The following is a 16,482-nucleotide window of genomic DNA, read 5'->3' as shown; positions in this document are numbered from 1 at the left end:
TCTTTCTTTTTCTTTTTTTTTTTTTTTTAAAAAAAAAGATAAATCCTGAGCTTAACTGTTCAGATTTGACTAGAGAGCAAATCCAAACTGAGCTTGTTTTGCCATAACTAGTTCACACCCCCACCTCTCCCTTTACTGTCTGCAAGCATGAGTCCTCAGACAGCTCCTTTCTTCTGGCTGCTGCTTTAGACTGGTCATTCTCCCCCGTTGATCCCGCCTGTTTGTTACTAGCCTGCGACCTTCAATTGCCATGATCCTGAAGGAGCCCCAGCATGAGTTTTTCACCACACCTAAGTCTTCCTGTGGCCAAAGACAAGGGCCCAGCAAGGAAGAGTGATTGTTATGCTAGATCCAGAGAAAAGCAAAAACAAAAATAGTCTGATGCAGATTAGAGATCAAAATGGCAGGCAAGGCAAAAAGCTAGGTGCTAGTGTTCAGGTTCATTGTGGGAACACCAAGCCTTTCACGGAATTTGCTGAGATAGTATTAAGAATGCATCTCACCACCTACCACCACATTAACATCGACAATCAGGCAAGCCGAGGCTTGGCGAGGGACAAGCAACTGCAGGACAAATGACAGCAGAGGTTGCAGCAGAGCCCCTGTTGTGGTGTGAAGGTTTTCTGAGGAAACACAGGGGTTGGGTCATATGGGGAGGGGAAAGGGGCTGCCTGCTTAAGAATTATTTTCTTGAGTGTGTCCTAGAGGAGCCATGTTACTGTAGCAACACCAGAACATGTTGCCTTGGACTCAGCTTCAAGAGCTATTTCCATCATGCTGTTTGACCCAGAATACATGTCACATGTATGCTAAGGGGTGTGGATTGAACAAAGTGGTGGGCTTAAAAATGACCCCAGTAGTCAATGGAAGGCCAACAATTTTCACCACTGTGAGAAGAGTCTAAGTCTTTATTTACAGGGTTCCTTTGGAAGGAGAAAGCAATGTCTGGGTAAACAGAGAATGCTAGGAGTATTGTAGCAGCATAAGCTATTTTAAGAACCCTGTTGTATTTAGAAATGACATATAGCAAACCCTACATTAAAACACTAGGCAATGGAACAATTACAAATGTTCTCTTAAACCTGTCTGTAAACACAGCAGGGAGTTTGACCTGAAGAACTGAAGGGATCCTCAGAAGAATAATAAGAAAAGAATGTGATTAATCTATGTGAATACCTTTAAAAATTGTAGTCTATCGAGTACTCAGGGAATAAATTAATACAAATCCTAAGACAAGTAATAAAGCCATAGCTGGAGCATAAAAGACAGTTCTCTCACCCAAAATACAGATGTCAGCCAGTTAACTCTATGGGAAATCGAAAAGTAAACTGATCTGTATGCAAATACTGTCTAGTTTCACCCTAAAACCAGCAATATATTACAAGGAACTGTACACAGCCAGGATATGAGAGGTGATCTTCTCTTACCCTGCTGGCAAAATGGGAAGATCTCTAGTGAGGTAGGTAACACATAACCAGAGTAAAATGACATAAAAGAAAGTGAATTCAGACCAGATGTGGCTGGATTTTATGGCAATGAAAACTCAAAGCATTTTGACTAGTCATTTAGTACTTTTACATATATATATATATATATTGAATACCAGCAAGACCAGAGGGGTGCTCGTTACAATTGCATGGTGCAGTGCTGGGGGGGCATGAAGGAGAACTCCACACAGAAATGATCCCTAGCACTGTGCTTGTGAAAGGGCAGCACTAGAGGTAGAGAGGCTCCACACTACTCCCAGGTACTGAAACAAAAGGCAGTGTCCAAAAATGAGGACCACAACCCAACATGACACATGGAGGGCATCTGTGCCACACACAATGAGGGAACACTGAGTTCAGCCACAACGGTCTCACAGCAAGCAGGGCAGCTACTGTCTCGTGGCAGCTGTACTCGCAACTGCCTTTGCTGCTCCTTATGTATTTCCACTGGGTGGGCTTGGTTTCCAGGCTCCATTAATCATTCTGTTTTGCAAACATTTAACCTTCACGTACACAACCCAAACATATGCTGGAGTTGGGAGTGACAGATTTGTGTGCCTTGAGGAAGCACCTAATTCAGACGCCTTTCAGGGAACAACTCTTGATTTATATCATTACACAGTTTCCCCAGGAGAGCTGCAATCTAGCTCTTCAAGGAAAGGGCCTGGGAGGCAAGAGATGTGGACTGCATTTCCTCTCACTGATTCACAGACCCAGCTTGAAAAAGCCACTTGTTCTCATAGTGCCTCAGTTTACTGCTGGCACCACTGTGACATCATTGTGAACTACTAGATAGTTCATAATAATGACAAAAGGGGCATTATGAAGTCACTCAGCTCAGAGGCTGAAGCTTGCAAACTGCTCTGAGCCTCTTATAGCAACAGTAGCACTGTTGTGCTGGGTACCTTTCAGCACAACACTGTAACACACCTACCCTGAGGAGTCTGCAAAATAAGACACACAGATGGAAAAATGGACAAAGGGATGTAGTTTGTCCATGTCAGCATGGTAAGGCATCAGTAAACATGGAAATGGAACTGCTGATTGGGTGTCTTAACTAGTTACCCTGCTTTTAAAATGCAAAGGGTTTCTTCCTGAGTATTCAAATGGCTTGTGCAGTACTAATGCTTCAGCTCTACTGAACAGTTCTTTGATTTGCCTGTGCTGCATGCTGCACTTAAGCCATACAACCCTGTTTCAGCCCCATGGAGGCAGATTTTCCTCCAGCCCCACAATATTTAAACTGGATCAGAACACCAATCTGGTTCTCATCATGGTTCTGCAAACAGCTAGGCCAGCTCAACTGTGCACTAGGCACAGAGAGCAGTGACTGACACAGACACTGCAGTACCATCTCATCAAAGCATGGCCGTTGAGGGTCCAAGTCAAATGCCTTGGCATTGCCCAGAGCAAAGCCAGAGTGTATAAATGACTCCGTGGGGAGGCATCATCCCTACAGGAACGGGATGCCTATGACACAGAGAAGGGAAGGTGATGTGCTACATCAGTAGGCTCTGCATGGGCAATTAGCCACCATTCACAGGCATACTGTTCACTGCTTGCCCCTTCTCAACCCAAATATTTTTTCTGTCAGGGGGCAAAAAAGGGATGTGAAGCCTGAAGTTGTTCAGTCAAACTGCCAAAGACTAATAATTAACTTCAGCTGTGCTCACATGTGTACTGTGTTAAGACCTAAAAGCTTTTAGGACCTTATGCTATTGTTCTAAGGAAAAGATTTCTGATGGCATGATTCATTATACATTGGGATACTCTGGCTTTTGGAGGAGAAACTCTGATCAAGTCACAAGATACCTCTAGTATCCCACTAGATAACTCTAGTTTTCCATCAGTAAACTTGATAACCTTTTGGAGGGCTGTTGGGCTTAATTCAGTTTCCTTTGGAGAGATAATTGCACAGTACCACCTTTGTCTAGCAAGTTACACTGATCAGCTGAGCTGTAGGAGCTGTACAAGCTCCTAACTTGGTTTAAGTGCTTTTGTATTTGCAATCTTCCTAGCACCAGCCTGTTTTTCAGAGTAGAGAGAATGGGGAGGATGAGGTGATGAAGCTATGAGAAAAGAAGATTCGATGTGGCAGATTGCCAGGGTTTCCAGATGGCCTCCTGGCCTCTCTCTGCTAAGCAGAGGCTCTCAAGTGGGAACTGGAAAGGTCCCACACCGCGAGGAGAAAAGATTACCAAAAAGGTGGCAGCGTGGCTGTGTTATAATAATCACTTGGATTTTGTTTTAGAAACCTTATGGTTGAGGGACCTGCACCCCCTCTATTCCCTATTCCCAGAAGTCTGTCTCTGGACACTGTCGTCAATCTCAGAGTTCATTTCCTGGTTAAACAAACAGCAATTAAATAACATGCGACAGGCAACGCCTAGAGACACTGTCTCCAACTTGCCCTAGACAGGTCATGTGACACTGGGGTCCCGGTGTTTTGTCTCTTGGCTAAGACATATTAATCACAAGAGGAATTACAGAGTGCAACAATGTGTGTATGCAATTGGAGAGACTGCCTGGATTGCTGGGGAAATGGACTCTGTGTCTTGGTAGTGTGGAGCCAGGCTTGTCCACAGAGGATGCGCTGGGCAGCCAGCATCAGTCCAGGTGACCCAGACAGCGACACTCTCCCTTCATTTGTTGTGCTCTGCCTATGTAGAGGAAATGAGAGAGACGAGAAAACTCAGTGCTTCTGGTGTGTTCCTCCAGCAATGGGGACAACCAGGAGGGGCACACTATGATCTTTGAGAGGTGTTCACAAACTGGAGCCAGGGGGAAATGGGCAATGAAACATTTGCTGACAGTGTAGCCTTAAGCAGAAAAGTGAAACTATGGAAAAAACAGATGTTCCTATTGCATTTTATTAAAATGTAGTGTAGTTCTCCAAAAAAAAAAAAGTGACTCAAAGCATGTTCTTTGGCCCTTATCATGCAGAAGGAACAAAGCACTAGGGGATATATACTTAGACTCCTGGTGCTAAAGGAGAGATGCGTCAGTCATCTGAGATTAATGAACTGTTCATTCTCTATTTCCTTTGTCTCTTGCAATCTTCAGCTGTCTCCTAGTAGAAGTACACGGAAGTAAGCTAAAAACGCAAAAAGAAGCTCACAGACTGGCAGAGGTGGGCAGGGACCTCTGGGTCCCTCTGGTCTCCCCCTGCCCCACCATGGCCACCCCAAGCAAGGTGCCCAGGCCCACGCCCAGGTGGCTACTTCAGATTCCCAAGGAGGAGACCCCGCAGCCTCTGGGCAGCCTGTGCCAGGGCTCCAGCACCCAGCCAGCCCATTGGCGCCTCTTGGTGTTCAGGTGGAGCCTCTGGTGCTCCAGGCTGTGCCCACTGCCCCTTGCCCTGATGCCAGGCAGCACTGAAAAGAACCTGGCTGTGGTTACTGTGGCACCGTGTTCATTTTCTGTACATGAAGCATCATTTGTCTAACCCATTGTCATCAGGGTTTGGAGACCTTTTCCCTCATATTCACCTTGATCAGATCATAATCATCCTTGGGGTCCATCACCTCTGGAGTATAAGCCCATGGAGCAGGAAGCCAGGGGTCCTTAGTCTCCTTATAGAAACAGAAGCATTTTCTCTGCCCCTGTGTGCAGTCAATAATAACATCTATTTGTCGCATACTTTGACTGGCCCTTGGTTCCTCTGAAATAGGCAGTACTGAATTCACTTTTTGGTGTTGAGTATCAGGTTTTAATTCCTTGCTTTTGTAAAGAATACCTCAAGTTATTAAAAGCAGAAGAATCTTAAAAATAAAACTTTTGTTTCATCACATATGCCTCCATTAATTTATGGATGTTTGGCAGTGAAGGTGCTTTGATTATATTTCATTTGACCTTGTAAGTGAGGTTTTTTATGCTCCAAGTGTCCACATCGCCGAACTTAAGCTTCCCTCATTTCAGAAGATGATTAATTCTTCCCCACGTTGTTTTCAGCTTACTGCAGGCAAAATGAACAAGCAACTTTGGGAGGGGAAGAGAATGGAATAGGACATCAAACAACTCAGGCACTGCATTATCACTTGTGCCAGGACACCTGCATCCCAAGGGAGTGCTGATAGGGAAAAGGGACAGAGAGGAGAAAGTCTGTATTTACCTTTCACTGGCGTAGACATTTTTTACTGCTTAAATTTGTTGTTACAATGTGAATACTTAACTGTTTATTGAGCTGTCAGGCCTGATTTGAGCTGTCAACATTTATACATTTCCGAGGGGTCTCAATTAAGCTTTGTGTTTGTTTCCTGACACTTAGCAGCCCCCTCATGCAGAATTGGTGGAGATGGTGTAAACACCAACTTCCCACCCGTTGCACCAAGGGACTGCATCACATCTCAGCAAGTCCCAGTCTCTCCTTCAGAAGCAGGATCTGTAAGCAATGGGTTTCCAGAACAGCTGGTCTGGCACACAGTGTCACTAACTCTTTCTGCTTAACACATTTCCCCTGAGCCCACTTTAGATCAATGAAGGCTGCTTTTCTTTACTGCTGCTAGACTGTTCTAGTTCCCTACTTCACCACTGCTACGTAAGTCCAACTTTCCGTAGTAGATTTCTGTCAGTAAATATTTCCACGCTTTGTTCATTTCTTATCATAAGAGTGAGTCATGACATAGGACCAAAATACCCTTATTAGCCACTTGTACCTTACAGCTATACACTTTGCTTCTTTCACAGGTTTCTGTGTCTAATGAGATGTCTGCCAGCTCTGTAGATGTCACTGAGATTTCAAACAATGTTGCCTTCAGGAGCAATGAACTGTTTGCTTTCTGGAGATGCTTATGACCATTTAATTTAGACATTTTGTTTAGTAAGCAATAAAGTCATTTGCCATGTTTGCTTCCACAGGTCTCACAGCAGTCAGAACACTTTGGAATATGAGCATTTTGATAACAAATTCCCTTTTCAATTTAATTGAGAGTAGTAAACATGTTAAGAGCCTTTACAGCCATGAAGCTAGCTTATTGAAAGCTAAACATTTTCTGCATATCTGACAAATTTTGGACTTGTAAAAATCAACAGAAATTTTCTCTTTTTCTTCCATAAGAACACAGTTTTTTTAAACCTTAGCAGCTATTATGTTGTACTATACCATTAGTACTTGAATTACACAAACATGTCCTGGAGTCCTTGCCTGTTATGGAAAGGACTCCAGGAAGCCAAACACCGAACAGCAAAGAATAAAAACCTGGTCCCTATCTTTGCTGAAGGAATATGTCAGTTCAAAGTGCTCTCTAACACTGTTTTCCTTCTTGGTGTGAGACATCTCTTAATTGTCTCTGGGTTTTGCTGTTGACAGAAGGAAGGCCAGTCCAGAGCGTACCTCATTGCCCAGGAGCTGATGTCTTCAGAAAAAGTGTGAGTTTACTGTTACAACCTGTCTGTTGCTCTCCTAAAACTGAACCTGTGGAATCTACCCTTATTTATTCAGCAATGGCAATGAATAAAGTTTATTTCTTTCCCCAGATATGTGGAGATGCTCCAGCAGTTATATATGGTAAGTAAATCATTTTAATCACTGAAATCTAATTGCTGTCTTAGCTGCAGTTTAGGAGACATAAAAGCATTGAAGGGACAGAAGTGAATTTGAGGAAGAATGGCTTACTGTGGAGCAATGCTTTTTGAAGCATTGTAAAGGAGTATGTCTGCTACTGATGTGCTCTTGCTGTGGATTCCAAAGTCTAGCATTTCTCATTCATGTGGAAAAACATTGGCCAACAGCACTTACTGGGGCTCTGGGACTGGCGTAATATGCCAAATAAGCCTAGTTCTGAGAAGGAGATGGTGATAAACAGGGGTAAACCCTAGAAATTTTTAATTTAGAAACATTTATGGATGCAAGTGCCTACTGTTCCCCTCCAGCTGGATGGACTCCAAGCTATTGGTAATCCCTAAAAAAAGAATCCTCATAAAAATTACAGCTCATAGGTTAGTTAAGGAAAAGTCTGCTTGAATGCTAATTTTATCTGCTGCAGCACTCTGATGTTGGCTCAAAGATATGAGGGAATAAAACCAATGAGTTTTCTTGGCTTGTCCCAAAAATTTGACTACTCTCTGCTCTCCTGTTGGGGAACTCATCCACTTTCTAAGCAGAAATATTTATTACAGAAAGTAATAATCATTACCCAGAGCTTGGCCTGTCAGTCGTGGAATTACAGTTATAAGGCATGAGGGAAATTGTCTCTGTTTTTATGATACTTAATTATTAGGTTTGGATTAGCTGGTTAATGTATCAGGGCAAAGATACTGGTAACAGCTGTGTTATAACTGGGAAAGTTCTTCTATTTCTGCCGATCATGTTTATTTGGAAGCACTTGTTTGGGTTTTATAGATGTTACGGTCTTGTATATATAGTCCAGAATGCTCCACTGAATCCTCTTTTCCTGGGATTTTGTTGCTATGCCTGCCAATCCCACTCCAATAGAGGGATCTTACCAGTGTTCTGCATTATTTCCTTAGGTATGAAAGTTAGAGAACCAGAAGAGGAGTAAAATTTTCAAATTAAAATTTTAGATGGGCCTAAAATAAACATTGAATGAATGCAGTGGTTTGCGAAGCCACTCAGCGGTTGTGAAATGTCAGTTTCCCTGTCCCAGTTCCCATCATCTCAACTTAGAAAGTTCAGAAAGACCACTATCTTTTTCAGAATGAGATTTTGGGTGCACTGTTTTGGTTAATGATTTTTTCTGCAGTGGAAAAGTATCCTTCCTCCCTCATCACCAAATGCATACATTCCTTTAGAAGCTACTGGAGGCTTTTTCCAGCAGAGTCACCAAGAAAGATAAGATTTGATTGTTTCTATGAGTTGGCTTTTTCAATTGTGAGGATGTATGAATGGCACCTTGGTTAGAGACTGAGGTAGAAGAGACAAATGTTTTCACACTCCACAGTTTAGAATAGATCAAAAATCTTTATAGGAATGGGATCAGGGTTTAATTTCTGTGTTTTTATCAGGTGCCTATATCCCATACCCCATCTCTACTGCTATTGGCTGGTGTACCTGCTGTAGTGGCATTCAGAAATAACTTGCAGGTTTCTTTCTTGCAATCACATTCAATCTAGAAGGCCACAGTCACAGCAACATTATCTTTCCCAGCCCACCAACTGTTGGATCTTCATGTTCACCTGTTGCCCAGTGTCATGTTCAGGACATCTAGAGAAACCACTACCAATTTGACAACAAGTCCCTCAGACTACAGAGATGATATTGCCTATCTGAGGCTTCCCAATACTATCATAGTGGTTACAATGAACTAATTATTCCTTTCTGCATATTTGAATAGCATTAGGATATAGCATTAGGATATATGCTATTCAAATATGAATAGCATATTTGAATTACATCAGTAGAAATGCCTCTTCACTGTGCACTCACTGTTGACACAGCTCCCACTGGCAGACGTCACTAGCAGCCACCAGTGACCACACAGTCAACAAACTGTGTTCAAGCTGCACAACACCATTCATGGCCAGCTAAGACCAAAAGCTTCCGTGTCAGCACCTCTCAGCACAGGCAGACATTTCTCTCTGTTCCTCATCAGCACCTTTCTCAAGAAAACAGTTTCTAAGTGCTCATCTTGAAGTCTTGAGACTCATTTTCTTAAATAAACCCACATGTTGCTGAGAAAGGCAAGGAACTGAACCACACCCTAGCTGCTTTCAGAAAGGAAAAAAGGCTTTTCTTAAGCCTGCAACAGGAGCAGTTTCCCATCTCATTTCCAGGCTCAGCTGGAGGAGCTATTCGTTCAGCATAACAGGAATCTGGTCATTCAGCAGAGACTATAATAAATTGCTTGATTGCCAAAATGATGACATTTCCATACATCTACTCTGCTATTGAACTGAAAGAGTGGAAATATCTTGTTAGCTCACAAACTTGGTAGCAGTTGGTGTGGTAGTAGTGATAATAACCTAAAGGGTTAGCTGTTATTTGCCCTGCTTAAAGGTAATGTAATTCTTTGGAGCTGGGAGTTAAAAAATCATTCTGGAGTGAGCAGATGGGACTAAGCTGAGCCTTGCAGTCCAAAGCAGTCCCTGATCTCTTTGTTACTCAAGATTTAGTTTTCTGAAGTTGATTAGCCTTTGCATTTATTCCATCAGCATTTAATCCTCAAATTTTGATGTTCATGTCTTCTATTTTTTACCCCAGTAATGAAGTCTGCACTTGTGTTCATTTTAGTGCTTGCTCCTGAACAAAAATGTTGCAGGTTGCTTTCTGATGTTTCACCCATCACCTTGGAGGACCAGGAATCTGGTTTATTTGCTTCCATTCAGCCAGTCTGTTTCCAATTACTTTACTAAATATATACAGAGCAAAGTTAGTGTGACTTAGAATGCCTCAGGATCCCAGTCTGCATGGGATTAAGCCTTTGTTTGATAGCGTATCATGTTCATGTCAACATGCCTTTGTACAGAACGTGTTTTTTTGTTGTTGTTTTTGTTTTGTGCATAGAACTCCTTAAAGTCATTATTACTTCCCTCCGAAGTGTTTAGCAAATTCAGGTACCCAAAAGGGCAGCACTGCACTGAAAGAACATCTGCCCCAAATACCTCAGTGTTCAAATTCCTGATTCCTGATTTGCATTTTCTTCCTAACAATGGTATACAATTCTTCCAAACATCAAGACTGAGATTTATGCTTCCTTGGCATTTGGAGATAGTCTGGAATAAAAATGTGAATAAATATAAAGTGCTGGTTACCCAGTCTTAGCAGCAGTATGGGATCTAGTACTGCACTGGGAATTAGAAGACTCCTGACTGCAAAGTAACTCTTAGGAAATAAAAAAAGAACAAAATCATCTTAGTTCCCAAGTCATTAATTTAAAAGGACCTAAATGCAGATTAACATGAAGTCAGACTCACTGGTTAATCTCTACTTTCAGAATTCTTGTGGGTAGCACATTCTCAAGAACAAAAAATAAACATTATCTGATTCAGGAGCCACTATTACATTAGACAAAACAGAACTCCATCTTTCTAAGTATTTACACTCCCAGTGAATGATTGGCTGAGCATTGTTTACTGCTGTAAATTTCTTGGATGAGATTCAAAGTTCTGCTGGACCAATCAAGTCATTATTTTCCAAATGAAATGCTTTAGTGAATGGACTGGGCTGAATAAATGAAGGGCTAGATGGCTGTTAAGCCCTCTGAAGCTATTAGAGAAGCCTGAAATGCAGTGCCACGAAGTAATGGCTTACCCTCAGTCACAGTAGGCTGATTTTTTTCTCATTCATTTATTCATTGTGGCCTTCAGCAGCAGTGGGAAAATAACCATGTATCTTCCAGAGAGCTCCTGCAGTGGAACATTGAGCCAAAATAGCTTTCAGATCGTCTGTATATCTCTTAAAAGAAGAGGGAAATCATACTACCTCACTTGGCATAAGGACAATTCCCTGGTAACAAGCCCCATTGATACAGTATTTGCAATGCACATTTTACAGCTTGCCAGTTCTGACACTGATTCACAGAAGATGAATGTGTGCATTTGTCTGCATTTGAGTATGTGCTGAAGTCAGGGTTCCTGACCTAGATTGTACCCTGCTGGGGCAGGATAAGAGACTAATTGTGTCTGCTGTGGTAGTCTGTGTTTTCTGCTGTTCATCTGTTCATCTGGCATTGTTTGTGCTGGGCTCAGTAACGAGAAGTTTGGGAAGATCAACTGTTCAGTGCAGATCAAGGGTCACTCATTCTGCTACAGGAGATGTACCAATTTTTAATTCAGAGCTGCCACTTTTGCTTTCAAAATTAGGAGAGAGCTGCTGCCTGTAATGATGATACATCCATGAGGCAAACTTGGCATTTCGTGCCTGTGGTCAGTTCTACTATGGATACCCTTTTCTCTCCTTCTCCTCCCCTCAGGTGTAATGCCTAGACATCTAAGAGACTTGGAGCCTCTGATATATAGTAGCTGTTGAATCCACCTTCATTTTAGAAGTGCAAGTGTCTGTAAAAGTCTGTAAAAGTCTGCACAATTTTATGTGATCAATGTAGACTTCAATTATATAAAGTCTGGGCTGCAGAAGGATTGTCTCTTGTCCTCCCTGGCTCATTCACAAAGGGTCAAAAATACTCACTTCCTAATATAATATTACCAATGCATTAAAACATCTGCTTGATTTGGGAAGCATTTGCGATTCTAGATATGAAAAGTGATTTCTGGATGCATGCATGTGCCATTGTTGTTGAAAAGTATAGAAGTCCAGGTGCTAGGTGGAAGTCGTGGTGTGGGTATAGTAAATATGCTGCGTGCAGTCATGATTTCTGCAGTTAAAGTGTCACTATCCCCACCTGGCAGCTGAGGCAGAAAAATGGTTATGGTTTTCCATTAACAAATCTGCTCTATTCGCTCCCTTTTTGCATTTTTTTTTTCAGCTTTGTTCCTAAGATGGAAACTCAGATCTCCCCGGCCAGGATTCTCCCTAAAAACTGTGAAAATATCATAGGTGAATTTAGTCACTCATCGTTCTTTTTTGGTTCTTTAATAGAGTTGAGCTAGAAGCAGGAAAGCTGATACAACCATGATAGCATTAGAGGTCAGACCTTTGGCTGGTATAAATTTATAGTTTTTCTCTGACAGATGACTGCAAGAATAGCGGATTATTAGCTTCTTCAGAGCACTGTAAGAGTCTCCATCTGAATTAAGATTTCTTTCCCTCGTTATCAACATCATGAAGATAATTTGGAATCTGGGAAGCAATTAAATTCTTTTCTAGTCTATGCATTATTGCAGGTGGAAGCTTCTTTGTAACAGAGCCCTGCTGCAGGGAATATCTTTTCATGGGTGAAAGTGAGAGAAAAGGGTGTCTACAAACAGGGCATATATATGAATGCTACCAAGAGTGTGGGACAGTTTGTGGTGGTTCATTGATGGGTGTAACAGGTAGGCACATGGTGCTCTGACTACAGTGAGACCATGCAACAGGGAACAAAAAAGGTGGAGACTTTGCTTCAGCACCCAAGACCTTGAACATACTACTGCAGGCATTCAGACCTTTTCTAGCCCAGTTACAGAGCCTAGCAATGTGACCCTTCTAGTTTCAATGAACACTTTTTGGTCACAGAAATGTTCTTCCTTTCAAGTACTTCTCTTCAACTGTTAAGCATGACTTTGCTCTACAGTCATCACCGCACACTATAATTTCTGTCTGGCTCAAGTGCAGACCTGATGTTAGGAGCACAGTGCTGAGAGCCTATGAAAAGGAACCTCCAGTCCTGCCTGCAGATGCTGCCTCACCTTCTGCTCTCTGATGTTGTCTCACCTTCTCTAACATTATAATGGTTTTGTACACCTTTCTGTTTTTCTGCAAATGTAAACTATATACAGGAACTAGGATTTCCATTATGATTGGATTAGCAACTTACACACTGCTGCTTCTGTAAACAAACAGATAAGAACAGAAAACAAGGAGATCTAGCAACTGATCAGCATTTCTTTTCCAATTTTAGCAGCTTTTATTTCAAATGGAGCTCTCTCTTCATCTGCATCTTTAGGTCTTAATCTTGACCTTAGGTCAAAATCTTGACTTTCTCTACTACAGTTTACTCACCTTTCTAAACTACATAGTTGCTTTTAACCTGTTCTAGTTGGGAGACTGAACAACTGTTTACAGGAGGTATAGACTGTTTTCAGTCCTATCGTTTCCTAGCTTCCCCTACAAGACGGGTTGCAGTAGTCCCTGGGTCCCAGGGATCCATAGACCATTACTTGAACATTACTGAATTGATCTAACATGCCATGTTCTGTTATACACAGAAAAAAAAGCAAACATAATCTAGATCCAGACTGAATTACTGTATTGTTAGAATATTTTCAAGTAGAAGTTAAAGAAGACAAGTCACCCATCAGAGCAAATTAAGATAATTTACACATACATCCAGGCAGTTTTTTTCTTCTGGGTAAACTACTTGCCTAAAGCAGTAGTGTATCTGACAAAAGATTAGTTTTGGTTCCTTTGACTAAGGTCATTTGAGGTTAAATATTCTCAGGTTGATAAAAGCTAACTGGGAGCAGGGCTGAAATGCAGAAAGGACTGCAATATGTATCCATCTTGTAAAATGACTTTAGATATACATACAGAATTGCTACAGTTGATTTGAGCTAAGAACCTAAATAGCAAAGTGAAGTGGCTTTTCCAAAACTATCTTATACGCAGTGTGTCCTCTTAACACTGGCACTGCCAGCATCTCTAAAGTGCCTCATATGACTTCACCCTACAGTGAGCCTCACCACCTCACAGAGGGTACCACGTTCTACTCCAAGTGCCAGTTAGGCAACGCTCCACCTAAACCACAAGACCTTGTTGAAACAAAACCTGCATTCCTCCCTGTCTGATGCCTTTATAACAGGCTCCAGGATATAGCCACTATTTCCAGAAGAGAACAGAAACTCTCCAGAGGCATTCTTGGTGGGGAAAAAAAAAAAAAAAAAAAAAGTAACTTGTGTTAGTGATGTGCACAAAGAAAAGGGAAGAAAGAAAAATGTTTTTGGCCGTGGGTTCTGGTCCTCTTTATTTCACTGAATTATTTATTGTTTATTTCTGGGATGTTAGGGAATTAATTGGTCATTGGATGGCTGCAAAGGATTTATTTATGGGTACTCAAAATATAAAGAAATGTTTTATGTTTCAAAGATGCATCTTCATGGTACAGCTCCTAACCTTCTGTGTCACCTAGCCAGCCTGGGTAATGCTTTCAAGCACATGCTTGAACACTGGTGCAGGAACAGGCATAAGACAGGAGTAAGCTGTGTAGGCTCACATGCCCCTGGGTGAAAATGAGCTCTGTGGCCACCATGTCACAGCCTCAAACTGAATGACTTTGATTCATGTGTGTCTTCTAAACAATTTTTGACTCAACAGAGAATTATATGAACTTTATGTTTGGTACCTTCCGTGTTCAAATGTGGCAAATGGGTGACAGACTTGGAGACCTTCAGGTGCCATGACTGATTAGAGTTAGTGGGACCAGAAAAGCACTTTGCATTTGATTAATGGCTTCCCAGGCACTCAGAATTTTCAACAGTGACATTTTTTTTTATTATTTTTTTTTTATCTTTATAGTGCTTACGGCTCTGCACCCCTTTTTTTATTAATCATTAGATTATATCCAGGCAACTGCAATTAAATAATTTGTCTGAGAGTTCATTATGATCAAAGAAGCCAGCAATTAGTGACTAATTAAATCCACTGAGATACTATGGGAAAGGAGTGTTAATCTTGTTGCACCACTATGATGGAAAATGAATAGACACAGAGCTGTTCAGTTATTTTGGAATAAATGACATTTCTATAACAAAATAGGTTACTTAAGCACATTGGTAGTGAACTTACAGCTATTCACTTCCCCAGGCACAGTAAGTTGAAAGAACCCTTTGGATTCTTTTTCCTTTCCCCAGTCTGGATTAATTATGATGACTGAGGACTTTGAAAAGTTGCAGATTCCTTTCAGTTAGGAAAAGTATCCAGAAGATGGTTTGACTGGCTTAGTTGGTTGGAAAGTGTCTAGAGTTGCTGGAATACATAGTTAGATAGCCTCCCTCACACACCAGAAAAAATGGGAGCTAGAATAGCACAATGTTGAGATTATTTATTGTACTGGGGCAAGACACATGGAAATTAGACCCAGGTAATTAGGAAACATAGTAATACTCTTTCAGATTTTTTTTTTTTTTGTGATGTTGTTTTATCCAGGATATAGGATATAGTTAGTCAAAAAGAGAAATATCATCATAATGATTTTTTTTTACCTAGTTCTAGTGGCTTTTCAGAAAACAAATGCTTCATCTGTCATAGTTGCTGAAAAACTGCAGCTCATGTGCAACTTTTCTTTTGGCTAGTAACTATTAGATATTCCAGTCATTCCAGTTCATAGTGAGTCAGTGTGTGCCTTGCAGTTGACAGCATTACAACAGAAAAGCCGGGAATGCTATGAGGAGACTAAAAACTTATCAAGAGCTGGTTCCTATAGGTGAGGAGAGAAGAAGCTTGCAGTAATCTGCTCAGAGGCCCAGGGGCTCCTTACGGAACTTTTCAGCAGGACCACAGTTATACCAGCCAGATTTCCAGCATGCTGAAATCAATACAGCTACATTGATTTAATCAAAGTGAAGTGAACCATCTAATGTAAAATATGGATCCCTGGTGAAACATACTCAGAGCTTCTGAGCTGTTCATACCTGGACATTACCAGGTTTCATGGAAATTGTTTCTTTCAGACTCCTCTCTAATTACACCATGTACGTCTAAACTTTTTAATTGACAGAAGTCAGATTTGTGAGAAATGCTGTGAGAAATCCCAGTACAGCCTAGGGAAACTCATAAAATTGTCTCTAAAATTTCAGGGAACAGAATTTGACTCTTTGGCAATAGGTTTCATGATCACTCGATCCTGACAGAGGATACTCAACCTATCCCATCCTGGTTCAGGGCCAGATAGAAGGAGCTTGGCATCTTTCAATGTCCTGTGTGACCTGAGAGGTTTCATTTTATCAAGCCCCACTTCCTTTCACAGCACATTTGGCCACACCACATACAGTGGGGTAAGAGGCGAGGAAATGGTCTCTGAGTGGAAAAATCTAGCTGCCATTTCTAGTCACTCAACTGGCAGAATCACCTTCTCAGCAATTTTTATGCAGCTGCTTTTTTTTTTTTCTTTTCTGATGAATTGGCTTCTATGGACAGACAGAGAACGTTTTTAACATGTCTTTGGAAAACATTGGTTTCAATAATAACTCACTGTTTACAGAGTAGTGTGTGGAAAAAAAAAAAAAAAAAAAAGTAATTAACAGCACAAATCTGGCCAGACTGGTTGGACACTGAAGCTTTTCTTCACAATAGATTTTGGACTGAAGCAGAGCTCAGCTGCAAACCTGCTGGAAGAACAACTCCTAGAACAACAACTAGATGACCTTTAAGGTCCCTTCCAACCCAAATTGTTCTATGATTCCTGATGTGATGGCTTTAGCACGAGCAGGATGTCAACCAGGG

General features: G+C 41.4%; 1 protein-coding gene across 4 annotated transcripts in view; it reads left to right on the top strand.

Moving 5' to 3' along the window:
- FGD5 (FYVE, RhoGEF and PH domain containing 5) overlaps positions 1-16,482 on the top strand; it is a 104,237-nt gene that overhangs the window by 41,084 nt on the left and 46,671 nt on the right. For all 4 annotated transcript variants that reach the window (XM_035337542.1, XM_035337541.1, XM_035337540.1 and 1 more), the window contains exons 4-5: positions 6,796-6,854; positions 6,963-6,993. In XM_035337542.1, coding sequence (XP_035193433.1) covers positions 6,796-6,854; positions 6,963-6,993 — 90 coding nt within the window. The remainder of the gene's footprint in view (positions 1-6,795; positions 6,855-6,962; positions 6,994-16,482) is intronic.

The sequence above is a fragment of the Oxyura jamaicensis genome, chromosome 12 (genome assembly GCF_011077185.1).
Source record: "Oxyura jamaicensis isolate SHBP4307 breed ruddy duck chromosome 12, BPBGC_Ojam_1.0, whole genome shotgun sequence".
Taxonomy (NCBI): Eukaryota; Metazoa; Chordata; class Aves; order Anseriformes; family Anatidae; genus Oxyura; species Oxyura jamaicensis.
The sequence above is the reverse complement of the archived record's forward strand: the minus strand, read 5'-3'. Positions and strand labels throughout refer to the sequence as shown.